The sequence below is a fragment of the Salvia hispanica genome, chromosome 6 (genome assembly GCF_023119035.1).
Source record: "Salvia hispanica cultivar TCC Black 2014 chromosome 6, UniMelb_Shisp_WGS_1.0, whole genome shotgun sequence".
In the NCBI taxonomy this organism is placed as follows: domain Eukaryota; kingdom Viridiplantae; phylum Streptophyta; class Magnoliopsida; order Lamiales; family Lamiaceae; genus Salvia; species Salvia hispanica.
In genome coordinates, this window is record NC_062970.1 from 48,136,282 (window position 1) to 48,150,928 (window position 14,647).

General features: G+C 34.2%; 1 protein-coding gene and 1 pseudogene across 1 annotated transcript; both read left to right on the top strand.

Annotated features, from left to right (window-relative positions):
- Window positions 1-319: 319 nt before the first annotated feature.
- On the top strand, window positions 320-4,967 carry LOC125195627 (annotated as a pseudogene).
- Window positions 4,968-8,875: 3,908 nt separating this feature from the next.
- Window positions 8,876-11,960, top strand: LOC125196543 (transcription factor MYB101-like). Its single transcript, XM_048095106.1, has 3 exons — window positions 8,876-9,266; window positions 9,885-10,482; window positions 11,498-11,960. The coding sequence occupies exons 1-3, from the start codon at window positions 8,970-8,972 to the stop codon at window positions 11,731-11,733; spliced, it is 1,131 nt and encodes a 376-aa protein (XP_047951063.1). The 5' UTR covers window positions 8,876-8,969; the 3' UTR covers window positions 11,734-11,960.
- Window positions 11,961-14,647: the final 2,687 nt, after the last annotated feature.

Genomic DNA, 14,647 nt, shown 5'->3' on the forward strand with positions numbered 1-14,647 from the left:
AATTTGATAACGAACATTAACCACTCTGCTACTAGACCATCACAAAGTCTAATAAGTACTAATGTTAATGTATACCACATACCTGATCTCCAACTAGGTCATCCGTTAATCGACAAATTACTGATGCGGCTCGAACAATTAGAGGTTCATTTACGATCCAATCGAAATCTTTTTTGCTAACATGATCACTCATGATCACTGATAGGCCATGGTAGAACTATTGAGGCACCCCAGTGTGATGGCCAAGGCACAAACTGAAGTATGACAAGCCTTGCAAGAAAATACTACTAACACTGAACAAAACGACATCGTATATGATATGAAATATCTAAAATTGGTGATCAAAGAGACTTTGAGGCTGCACCCTCCCGTTCCGATGCTGCATAGAGCTTGCAACAAGGAACGCGTGATCAACGGATACACCATACCGGATGGAGCGATGGTGACGGTAAATATTTGGGCGATGCAGAGGGACCCGAGGGATTGGAAAGATCCAGAGAAGCTTGAGCCCAAGAGATTCGAGAATCAGGTTGTGGATTTTGTAGGTGGTAATTTTGAATATTTGACGTTTGGAAGTAGAAAAAGAATGTGCCCTGGGATGGCATTCGGCTTGGCAACCATGGAGTCGGCTCTAGCCCAGTTACTATACAACTTCGATTGGAAGCTTCCGGAAAGTGTCAGGGCTGAAGATTTGGACATGACTGAAACTTTTGGGCTAGTAGCTTCAAGAACACAAGATTTATTTCTGGTTGCGACTCCGTATAATTAGCTAGTGAGCATGCTAATAGATTGGTAATGTAAAACTTGATATTTTCGTGAGAAATCCTCAAGGATCGAACTGATGGAGCTGTCATATCTGTATTTTGCTTGTTTGTTTTTTAGGTCTATATATACATTGTCTTGTCCCCTGATACGTGTCCCATTTTGAATTACCACATATTTTAAAAAATGTAAAGATAAATATATTTTGATATTTAGTACTCCATCCGTCCTAAAAAAATAGTGCATTTGAAATGGCACAATAATTAATGCACAATTGGTAATGCAAAAAAGAGGAAGAGAAGAGTAGTTAAAGTAATGTTAGTTGAACCAACACCCAGCAGCGCAGTTGGCAGTGGTCACCTTGAGGTCACGGGTTCAAACCCCGCCACCCGCTAAGAGACTTTCGGCCTTAATCCGCAAGCCCGGTCGAACAGGATTAGTCGGATTCCGCCAAAGGCGTGTTCGGTACACCTGTGGTTAAACAAAAAAAAAAGTAGTGTTAGTTGATAGTTAGACTCGATTAGTGTTTAATGATGTGTAATAGTGGGTCATATAGGTATAAGTTGTAAATAAATTGATATATATGAGTATTGAGTTGATGAAAACTTTTCATAAATAGTAATGCCAATATTTTTATGGGATGAACGAAAATGAAAAGTGCACATATTTTTTGTAGGATGAAGAAAGTATTATAATAAAATATGAGTGAAATTTTTTGTAGGATGAAGAAAGTATTATAATAAAATATGAGTGAAATGAGTAACTGAAATATTAAGTCTATTTATCAATATATAAGTGAAATAAGGCATCTGATAGGGGATGTCTAAAGTATAAGAAGTGGCACTAATAATGGGGGATGAAAGAAGTACTAATTGATATTAGAAGTTCCACAATCACTTAGATCGGTTGTTCGAGTCTAACATAGAAGTAGATAGGGAACTATTATTTATCATCTATGAAAATATCCGCAGTTACGTAGTGGCTGTTCTTTTAAATAATATGATCAAGTAGATAGAGAACTATTATTTATCACATTCTCTTTTTTAGTGGATATTTCTTTTTTTCAAAAAAGGTAATTAACACACTTAACCATCATTTTTTTTTCTTTTTATTATTACTTCTATTACCTTTTTCTCACTTTTTTAATACTGTCAACTATTTTTTTTATTTAATACTTAACAATATATTCTAAAATCACATGTCATCGCCCAAGTGTTACATATCGAAGAGATATTTTTATTTTTCAGTTTTACAAATTTAATTTAATTTCTCTATAAATACCGCTTATTATTTTCTTAGAATTTCCTTGTTTTTCCCCTTTTATATTGTATTTTTGGCTCCGCTCTATCTGCTGATAACAATAATAGTAGTAATAAACATTTAAAATCGGGGTACCGTTTTTTAAAAACTTTTTCACCAAAACATTATAGTATGATTCTAATATCCACTCATACTATATAAACTATTTTTCACTTTCTCATTCATATTTTATCATTTTTGCATTAATATTTGTATTATCCCCATAGTCTCTATTTTAGGGAACAGATTTCAGTAATAGTAATAGAAAATCTTGACATTTAAAGTCATTTCGATACCAATGAGAAGTCCAAATCTGGGAATAAGTATGTATACATGTTATAAATAATATTCACTCCATCTCACAAAAGACGTCACACTTATTGGATGACACGAGATTTTAGGAGGTTTTATTTTAGCTCTGCATCAACGAGCTTCTCACCCCGAAAATGGTGCGTCTGTTCCAATCGATCCGAGAGGACGAGAACGCTCGCTTGGTCCGTTCGCTAAGGGAATCTTCCGGAAGCCCCGTGAATTTCACGGAGCAGCTGTTCGCAATGTCGAGCTCCATCACTTGCCGCGCTGCCTTCGGCGGCGCGTGCAAGGATAATGAGACGCTGATTAAGATGATGGCGGATTCGCAGAAGATGGTCGGAGGGTTTGAGATGGTGGATCTGTTCCCGTCGTGGAGAATCGCCGGCGCGATGAGCTGAAGGAAGCTGCGGCTCATGAAGACGATGCGGGGAAGGCTCGACGAGATTTTGGACGACATTATCGACAGACATAGAAGGAAGCGGGCCGAATCCGGTGGCCGGAAACTGGGGAATTCGGAGTTTGGGGGTGAGGATTTGGTTGATGTGTTTCTTAGGGCTATGGAAGAAGAGGAGCTCAAGTTTCCTATTGATAACAACAACATCAAGGCTGTGTTGTTTGTAAGTAGTCTCTTGTGTTCTTCTTTTAAATATCTCATTTTCTGCAAAATACCTCACATTTCACTAACTTATTTTATTATAAAGTAAAGGCCAAAATTGTTAATATTTGACGGATCAGTCAGTTTTGGACTGATTGTGATCTGAGTTGAAATGTTTGGCATGCAAAAATTCAAAACATAATGTATTGGACCAAAATCGTAAAAATGGTCATATGTTCGAGACCAATTTTGGTCTTTACTCTTTATTATAAAATGTGAATATCGACATTTTCACTAAATTATTTCACTCACTGTGTCGAGTCAATGTTGGAAATTTAATGAGGGGCGGAAGAAGTATCAAGTTACGAAACCGATTTCTTTTTATAAAAATGCAGGATGTTTTCACTGCTGGAACGAACTGATACTTCAGCATCAACTATCGATTGGACCATGGTAGAATTGTTGAGGCACCCTCGAGTGATGGCCAAGGTACAAGCAGAAGTAAGACAAGCCTTGGATGAAAGTAATACTACTAAAATTGAACAAAACGACGTCGTTTATGATCTGAAATATCTAAAACTGGTGATCAAAGAGACTCTGAGGCTGCATCCTCCGGTTCCGATGCTTCCTAGATCTTGCAACGAGGAACACGTGATCAACGGATGCACCATACCGGCTGGATCAATGGTGTTGGTAAATATTTGGGGTATTCAGAGGGACCCGAGCTACTGGAAAGACCCCGAGAGGTTTGAGCCCGAGAGATTCGAGACTGAAGATCTCAATTTCGTAGGTGGTGACTTCAAATACTCGCCGTTTGGGATTGGAAGAAGAATATGCCCCGGGCCGACGTTCGGTTTAGCCGCCGTGGAGTCGGCTCTAGCTCAATTGCTCTACAACTTTGACTGGAAACTTCCGGAAGGTGTCAATCCTGAGAATTTGGACATGACTGAAAATGTTGGAAATACAGCTTCAAGACAACAAAATTTATTTGTTGTCGCCATTCCATATACGCCTACAATTGTGTTGTAGACTCCTTCAATGTGCTTTCTTTTTCGGATTTTTTGCCTTGATGCTTTTACTTGAACCGACCAATAATATGAATTAGCTTTGAATTAGGGGCCACCTCTCTCTACTTCTTTTGTCATCACTGAAAAGTTAATCAAATTGCTTACCTACCTACTTGATTCCCAACTCAAATATGTTACGCTAGCCAAAGGTATAAAAACACTTTTTAACATGCGTCTGTCACAACCTTTACATATTAAACTATAAATATCCACCTAATCCCATAAAAATCAAAGAACGCTGCATGTGATTGTGACAGATAGTAAATCATAATTTTGAAATATTCAATCAATATATTTTAAAATCATGCCCTTTTTTTATATGTTATATTTATTTTTTTATTTCATTTGCCAACAGGTACAACTGCAACGACGTCGCTTTCAGCCCCTACGGCGACTACTGGCGCCAGATGCGGAAGCTCTGCATCAACGAGCTCTTCAGCTCGAAAATGGTTCGGTTATTCGAATCGATCCGAGGAGACGAGTCAAACCGATTGGTGGATTCCTTGCGCCAATCTTCCGGAAGCTCCGTGAATTTGACGGAGAAGATCTTCTCGTTGTCGAGCTCCGTCACCTGTCGCGCCGCCTTCGGGGGCGTGAGCGAGGATAACGAGACGTTGTTGAAGATGATGTCGGATTCGCTGCAGATGGCGGCGGGGTTTGAGGCGGCGGATCTGTTCCCGTCGTCGAGGATCGCGGCCGCGCTGAGCTGGACGAGGCTGCGGCGGATGAAGAGGATGCGGCGCGAGCTGGATGAGATTTTGGACGACATTATCGACCGGCATAGGAGGAATCGCGGCCGGAATTCGGAGTTTGGGGGTGAGGATTTGGTGGATGTGTTTCTTAGGGCTAAGGAGGAAGGGCAGCTGCAGTTTCCCATCGACAACCAAAACATCAAGGCTGTGTTGTTTGTAAGTAAATTTCTCTTACTCTGAATTCAATACTCCATCCTTTCCATAGTAGTGGGATCCTTTCTTTTCGACATGCAATTTCAAAAAAAAAATTGTATCAAATGAGTTAAGAAAAGGTTGAATAAAGTAGGAAATGAAAAAATATCGACGAGAGAATAAAGTAAGAGAGAGTAAAGTAAGTGGGAAAAAATGTGTTGATTTTTACTGAAAAGGGAAATGACTCTGCTACTATGAAACTTACCAAAATGACAAAATGACTCCACTACTATGGAACAGACAGAGTAGAATTGAATTGAGTTTTTGTATTGTTTGATGATTCTAGATTACAATAGGCTTTGTTGGTAAATTAAATAATTGAAACAAATAGGGCTGAGGATTTGGACATGACTGAAACTTTTGGGCTAGTAGCTTCAAGAACACAAAATTTATTTGTGGTTGCGACTCCGTATAATTAGCTAATGAACATGCTATGATGCTATAATATATTGTGGATGAAGGATTGGACCACATATTTAGTATTATGATTTATGACATTATTTGAAATGTAGTATTAGTATTATTATGATTTATGACATTATTTGAAATGTAGTATTAGTATTCAACAATATATAAATGCAGCAAAAGGGTGGTGTAATGATAGATTGTTTGTGATGGCATCTTTTGTAAAGTGTGATAAGTTGAATCATGCAAGGATAGCCCATTTTTCTAGAGGTCTATTTATCAATATATAAGTAAAATAAGACATCTAATAGGGGATGTCTAAAAATTATAACGGGGGATGAAAGAAGTAATTGAAATCAGAAGTTCCACAATGACTTAGATAAGTGGTTCGAGTCAACATAGAAGTAGATAGGAAACTATTATATGATCATTTTAATTAAGGGTGCAAATGAGTTAAGTCGAACCAATATTTAATTTTTTATTAGTTACTCTCCTCGTCTAGGATTAAATGTCCTATATTTGGAAACTTTTTGACTTTATAAAGGAAAGTCGGCAAAAAAGTTAGTGGAATGTGACTCCTATTTTATATATTAATTTTATAGTAATAAAATGTGAGAATAATGAGCTAATGAAATGTAGGGTCTACTTACCAACTAATAAAAATGAAATGAGATATTTAATGACACACACGTGAAAAAAGAAATGTACGAGACAATTAATGAAGGATGGAGAGAGTAGTTAGTAATTAAGTTAAATTTTCCACCCTCTTTTTTTTTTGGTTTGACCACAGGAATACCGAACCCATCTTCGGCGGAATCCGACTAATCCTGCTCGACTGGGTTTGCGGATTAAGGCCGAAAGTCTCCATTTAAGTTCAGTATTCTAACGCCTAAAGCTAGTAATTGAACTGGTCGGGCTAAACCAGTCTAGTATTCTAACGCCTAAAGCTAGTAATTGAACTGGTCGGGCTAAACCAGTCTGGCCCATTATGAATACAGGTTACTTGGAATTTTATTGGGCTTTTACAAAATACTAATCTAAGCCCACTTTAAGCTTGTTCCATAATAGGAGTAAAACATTTTATAATGCTTACAGAATAAATTCGAGCTAATTCAAAATTAAAAAATTTTACAATTCTTTCATATTCAACAAACTAACAATCAAAAAGACATAGAAAATACGATAGTGAATTTTTTCACGTTAAAGGATAAATTAAATATATATCACTTTATTCACTCTATGATTCAATAAAATCAGAGGAGAGTTAACACGAAACAACTATCTCACTCACGCAATCCAAATCCAAATCCAAATTGATTTTGATATCAACGGGATGATTTCTTATCTCAAAATTTGAAGTATCACACTTTCTTTTTTATTGGATATTTCCTTTTTTTTTTTAAGTAAATACTAATTAACACACTTACCCATCATTTTTTACTTTTTGTTATTACTTCTATTATCTTTTTCTCACTTTATTAATACATTCAACTATTTTTTCTTTCTCTATTTAACATTAAACAACATATTCTAAAATCACATGTAGCTTGCATCTTGAAAAGAAGAGATTATTTTATTTTTCAATTTTACAAATTTAATTAAATTTCTCTATACATACGTACCGCTTATCATTTTCTTAAAATTTCCTTGTATTGCCCCTCTTAAATTGTATTTTTGGCTCTGCAGCTCTAACTGCCGATAATCATAATAGTAGTAATAAACATTTTAAAATCGGGGTACACCATTCTCTTTACTATTGTAGTATTATATAAGTACTCCATTTGTCATTTGAATCTGTCCAAAAAAATTAGATTGTTTTAACTTTTTTTAACCTTTTTCACAATACATTAACTATTAATAATATTAATAGAAGATTTTAATATTCACTAACATTATATAAACTATCTTTCATTTTCTTTCTCGTGCTTTACCAACTTTGCATTAATATCTATATTATCCCTATAGTCTCTATTTTAGACGGATTTCAGTAATAGTAATAGAAAATCTTGATATTTAAAGTCATTTCGATATTCCAATGAGAAGTCCTAATCTGGGAATAAGTATGTATACATGTTATAAATAATATTCATTCCATTCCACAAAAGAAGTCACACTTATGGAATGACATGAGATTTTAGGAGGTTTATATTGTGTGTTATGTAAAGAGAGAAAATTATAATTTTTATATTAACGCGAGAGATAACCATTTTAAAAAATGGAAATGTGTCATCTTTAATGAGACAAAGTAGAAGGAAAAGTGAGATAATTTTTATGGAACGGAGAGTAATTAATATGAATTCTCAAGTTATGATAATTTAATATGATTTCTTTTGCCAACCCGATCTCCTTAATAAATCATACTCCCTTCGTCTGTTATTATGAGTCTCATTTGAATTTGGCTTGAGTTTTAAGAAAATAAAGAAAAGTGAGTGAAAAAAAAATACTGAAATGTGAAACCCATTTTTTATATGCTCAGGGAGTAGTATTATTAGAAATTTAGAATATTATGAGGTGGAATGGTTGCTTGTGGATTACTCGGAACAATAGGAAATTATCTTAGCTTTTTCTTTGTTCAATGGATCAAGATAGATTGATTAAAGTTATAACATATTTATTTTTCTTTTATCAAGGTTGTCCATCAAACTCGAATTTATAGGTGTTTCACTATTACACATTTAGAAACAAAGGCATATAACATTAAATTGAATCTCGACAATGTATGAAATAAGGTAAGTAACTTAAAATCAAGTTCAATACATGTGAATTACTAAAGATTAATATGATCTCATACTACATATTGAATACCGTGATGAAACCATGGTTCATGAAAAACATGCAAAAGTACAAAAATGATATATGAATTTGGACCAAGATCATTGCACAAATCAACACCCATAATTTCTTTTTATTTCTTTTCTTTATTTGTTTTTAATATTTGTTTAATTATTATTAAATATATATTTTTAACTAGCACTAATTTTTTTTTGAAAATGCAAGAACATTTAATTTTTAGATTCGCATGAGTGTAAATTTTACAGGCAACAACTCAGACTGATTTAAAATCCAAAGATACTCACCGGAAAGTAGTCACGGAATGGCTTAAAAATCTACAGCCACAAAACTCTATCTTTTCCTCTTTTATTCTACCGGAATTTGTATTCATACACCGCGCGGTATAAGAAATTAATACACCGTGCGAATCTCGTGCCAAACTTAAAAAAAATCAAGTAATTAACAAAATTCCAAACTCGAAAAGCCAGAAGTCCATACATCTTTTTGACAAAGAACGAAAACGCAATTATAGCTCGTGTATTTACAGGCAAATAAACTTTATCGCCGATTACCCTCAATTAGAAAGGAAGGGGCAATTTGGTCATTTCACAACCAAATTGTGAAATGGAGGAGGAGCATTCAACAAGGGGCCGAAGTATAAGGCTTCACCTATAAATTACCATCACCTCTCACACTCTCACACAGTCTCCATTCTTTCCTTTACTCAACACCCCTCTCTCTCTCTCTCTCTCTCTCTCTCTTTCTCTCTCATTCTTTCTTTCTCTCTTTCTTTCAATTTGAAGAAAAGGGTTGATGGAGCAGGCTGGTGGAAGGGGTTTAAGGAGTTCTAATTCGACGTTGAAGAAGGGGCCTTGGACCGCGGCTGAGGACTTGGTGTTGGTCGAATACGTGAAGAAGCACGGGGAGGGGAACTGGAACGCGGTGCAGAGGAACTCGGGGCTGTTGAGGTGTGGGAAGAGCTGTAGGCTGAGATGGGCTAACCATTTGAGGCCTAATCTTAAGAAGGGAGCTTTCTCTCCGGAGGAAGAAGGCCTGATTGTTGAGCTTCATTCCCAAATGGGCAACAAATGGGCTCGCATGGCTTCTCAGGTCCGTCTCCCTCTCTCGCTCTCTTTATACGTATGTGTGTGACCTCTGCTCGCCATTTCTGGTTTTAAGCCTTTCTGAATGCATCAAAAAAAAAAATACATATGTGTGTTTGTGTGAGATTTTTTTTTCTTAAGTTTTTTTTTTTTTATGATTGAAACATATATATATATATATGTGTGTGTGTGTGTGTGTGTGTGTTTGGGGGAAAGCCAATTCTTCTTACCATTTCATTCTCAAGTTTCTTTGTTTGGTAATTGAAACATTAAATTTGCCTTGTATGGTTTATCAAGTCTCTCTCTATGTGTTGTTCTTTCTCAAGGTTTTTTTTTTTTTTTGTAATTGAAACATTAAATTTGGATCATATTGCTTCTCATGTCTATCTATGTATATCTATGTATGTGTTTTACTAATTCTTTCTCAAATTTATTTTTTTGTAATTAAACCTTTAAATTTTGCCTTTGTATGGCTTCTCTACAAGTATGTGTATGTGTGTGCAATTTGTGTGTGCAATTTGTGTGTGTTTGTGTGAAGGCCAATTTTTTCTCAAGTTTTTTTTGGTAACTGAAATGGAGTTTTAATTAAATTTGGCTTGTATATTTTTTTATTTGATTTTGATAGATTCCGGGAAGGACAGACAATGAGATAAAGAACTACTGGAACACTCGCCTGAAGCGGCGCCTGAAAGCCGGATTACCGATCTACCCCTTCGAGCACCGGCCACAGCAATTCGAGGAGGAGGAGCGCCACAATCCGCCGCCACAAACCACCAATCCGTCCCTCTCCTCTCTCCTCGCCGTCTCCCACCGCCACAGCCCGTCTCCGCTGCTCGCCTTCGCTCCTCCTCCTCCGCCGCCGCTGATGATCAATTCCTCACCGAATCATCATCACCGGCAGCTGAAGCTCTACCACGACAGCAACAGCGGGGGCCTGACGATGTCGGTGGACGCCTCGAATCCGACGATGGCTTCGTCGACTTTCATCAATCCAGGGCTGCTGAATCAGCTGCCGATGATCGGTTTCGATCCGGCCAATTCGGTCGGGTATGGATTGGAGCCTTCGATCCAATCGGCGGCGGTGACTCCGGCAGCTTCGTCGAGCGATGAGGCGGCGGGGAGGAGTAGAAGCGGGCTGTTGGAGGATTTGTTGGTTGGGAATTTGGGGGAAGAAGGAACGGATTTGGATTTCGGGGGTTCGAGCTCGAATGGTAGCAATGAAGGTATATTAATTCTTATAATCGAAATTTATTTGATTTATGATCTGTTAGATGAGAAACTATTATTGATCCTTTTTAAAAAATTAAAAAAAAAAACTTATTTGGTTCAAAATAGTTTGATTTATAGTTTTACAATGTAGCATATATGAGATTTTTGTGTTTAGTTTTAGTTTAGTGGAGTACGGATTTTGGATTGATTTGATGATATTGATTGGTGTTTGTGTTATATAAACCCTAATCAGAATTTGCAGTCAATTTTTGGTTTAGAATTTTAAGTTGATGGTTTATATCGATGATTGTGGTTTATGTAGTTCTAAATGTCATTTAAGCTTGATTTAATAGTGATTTGGTTCTTCATTTAGTTGATACTAAAGTAAATTTTCTGGCAGAATATAAGTTTAGTAATTGATTAGAGCGGAGAAATTTACTGGTCTAAGGCCGGAAAATATATTCCGGCTTTATAGATGCTACACGGGGAATCTTTACGCACATAAGAGGGACATTCTCGTAATTTAAGAGTGCACTGAGTCAATTTACATGTGTAACACTTTGTGCGTTTTGGTAAAAGGGAGAATCGTTTTATGGCATAATATGGTCACATAGCATTATTAATGTAGATACTATTGCTAATGTATTTAAATGCATTTTGCTGATTATAGTATCGGCAAAGTCATCGTTCATCGACAAAATGTCAATTATTATGCCGCCATATTAACATTAATGATATTGCGGTACAGTTGTGACCTTCTCCTTTCTGACAAGGTTGGGCTCATTCGAATATGCCACAGATAATCTTACATTTAATTAAAAAAAGTTAAATGTACTCGAAGATATAGAGTTCAAATATATTATATATTATGAAATCAAATTATTTTATTGACAATGGTGATTGCCCTAAACCTATTGAGTATCAAGAATTAACCTCATTCTTCAATTCTACTTACCTTGACCTAATATTTATTAGGTTAAGCTATCTTATTCTCTACTGATCTTGTTCACAACTTATGGTTTGGCATAGGTGTTGATGCGAAGGCTCCCGGAACGGGCATCACTCCGATGGACGACGAACTAATGAGCCTTCTAGATAACTTCCCGCTATCCGTTCCAATCCCTGATTGGGATGAAGAAGATGGAAGCGAATCGCCAATTTTGACCAATGGTACAAGCAACACCATGCATAGTCAACCCATCGACTCAGAGTACAACCCGGTTGCAGGATCTTGCCTTTGGAATAATATGCCAAGCATTTACTGATATGATTAATCAAGAACCCTACCAAATGCATCAATCTTGAAGAATTGAGAGTATATATATTTGGAAAGGTAAAAGATTGAAACATTGTCTTATGAATATGTGTTATATATATGGATTTGAATAGGGTGTAGTTTCAAATATTATTGTGTGTTGGTTCATGAAGTGTACTTTCTTTATGCGTGTATTCCTTGGAAACATTATTTGGATCAAATTTTGAGTTCATGATCGAATCAATTTCAAACTTTTAGTAATTTTATCATTTTTAACCTTATTTTTTTAGTAATTGTGTCAATTAAATCACAACTTTTATACTTACACAATTCTATCTTGGTCTTTTGAACTGGTACCAATTTAAACAATTAATTGTTTCCAAATAATTGATTCTAAAAGTAGAAATAAATATTTATATTCGTGTATATAACTAATTTTTGGGTGAAAAACAATATAGGTCATTTTCCGATGCTGTTATGTCACGATATCACTTTATGTGGGAGTAAAATTCTGAAATCGAAATTGATACAAGTTGAAAAAAAATACTAGGATATATTAATAAAATTATTAAAAAGTATAGATAAATTTTATAGATTTCAAAATCCATGATAAAATTGATAAACTACTAAAGTTCAGATGGATTCGATCATTAGTCCTAAATTTTTTGGTACTACTACTAAATATGATGTACAAACCGAATATATATATTAAAGTGATGTATTAATGAAGACATAAGACTGTACTAATTAGATAATATTATATAAAATAACAAATATGTCTCATAAGAAATGACATACTAAACATATTGATGTACAAACCGAATATAATATTGATGTATTAATGTAGACATAAGGCATGTACTAGTTAGATAATATTAAATACTAGTACTCCATATAATAAGTGTGGCTCAGAAGAAATGTCATTTATAATTTGTGTACTATTACTTCATCAATTATCTCATTTAATAAATAACATTAATAAAAACACTATTCTGGATTTTTTTTATTTACCTAGTACTAAACATATTTTATTAAAAAAATAATTGGTAGTCATTTTTTATTGGTCCAAATAAGAATCCTCACATAGTCACATTCAAGGAAAGACAACAAAATATGAAAATGAGAAAAATGTATACAATCCAGTTGGATACACTAATTAGATCAATTGAAATAGTATACTTTTATCCGCAATCTCGCAAAAACACAGCATCTTGTGTTAGCTATATTTAGTAAGTCTTTTCCAGATTATTCACATTTTTTGTGGACTTTTTCATTCATATAATATTAACTTATCGCAGAATACAAATAAATGAACAAATTTGATTCTCATATAAGGTACTATGTAACATCTCTCTATAAATAACACAAAGAGAAAGTTATACTACAAGTCTACAATTGTATGTAACATTTAATTCAATTATAAATCTTAAAAATTGTTATTGATATTATTAATTTATGAATTACATAAAAATCAAAGCCTAATTTATTATTTTATTCATTTGTTTAAATTTGTTTGGAAAATGAACTAACCGGCCAGGTTCTAATTGTTACGTAATTCGTTAAAATAATGACCTGAATAATAATTTTTGGGGTACCAAGATCAAAACAAAATAAATTATACTAACATAAAATAAAAGAGAGCTAATTACATAGATGTTGTTTACATAAGTAGTGTAATAAACTAATAATTTACAAGTGGCCAAAGCAAATTAGGAATTTGAAATGTTCAATAGTCTTTCCTAATTGTGATCTTGTAAGAGACTTCACGCAGTCCATACCATCTCTAATTTCTCTCTCATCTCTCAATTATTATGAGAAATGAAAAAGAATTAAAGAAAAATGAGGCTTCACGTTCTATACATTGTATCTTAGTACCTTTAATTTGAGAACTTTGAGAAAAAAGCCTCATCCACACAACGTCATGTCCATAATTTTATAGTCGGCCACACAAAATTTAGGGTTTATCCAATTTCGAAATTGAGGTTTTCTACATATTATGACGACATTGTGGATTTTAATCCGAAATAGTATTATTCTATTTAATGTCTAGTGGTATGATAATTAAATATCCAATTTTGGTAGGTTTCATATAACCCAATAACAATTTATAGCAAGGAGTATGATCAATTTTCAATTGAATACAAAATTTAGAATTTTACAACAAATAATTACATAACACGCAAAAAACACTAGTATGATTTACATTATGATCATATACATCCAAAGCATAAGATAGGACAAGAAAATATTCACATTCATCATGTGTCATATATTCTCTCATTCAAAGTTTACAAGCCCATATTTGTGCTTTGAAAACATCCTAAAATAGATAGAAACCCAATGATTACACCAATTGCATTCATCATGTATCATATACTCTCAATTAATCGAGCTCAAAGAATATAAGTATTTACATTGATAACACTACAAAAAAAAGAGAGAGAAAATAAATAGTTACCATATAATAATTAAAAAAATAATAAAATTATAATTGAAAATATATCATATTATAAAGATCATTCTTCAATTAAATGCATATTAGGAACATAACAGTAAAACACACACCAAATTATGGTCTTTCCAATACAAACACCAAATATAGTAAGTTATTGAATATTTTGCATAACCTTACTTTAAAAAATATAGAAAAGGAAAACAACAAAATATGCATAACTTGAACGAAAAGGAATAGAAGAGATGCAAGTTGGGGAAAAGAGTATAAAATTATAGAATTATAATTTGAGCCTTCTCCACTTATCTTTCATATCCAAAAATGGATTGAACGTCACACCAATACCATGGGAAGCTATTTCTATATCAAATTTTGATACAAAATTCTATATCAAATTTCTCTATATTAGATTTATCTTTCTCAAATATATATTTCGTACGATGCCTAATTATTACTATTTTTAAATAAATAA

Coding starts and splice junctions, on each gene's coding strand:
- LOC125196543 (XM_048095106.1), top strand. CDS start 8,970: ATGGAGCAGGCTGGTGGAAGGGGTTTAAGGAGTTCTAATTCGACGTTG. Junction 9,267..9,884: donor GGGCTCGCATGGCTTCTCAG/GTCCGTCTCCCT, acceptor TGATTTTGATAG/ATTCCGGGAAGGACAGACAA. Junction 10,483..11,497: donor CTCGAATGGTAGCAATGAAG/GTATATTAATTC, acceptor GGTTTGGCATAG/GTGTTGATGCGAAGGCTCCC.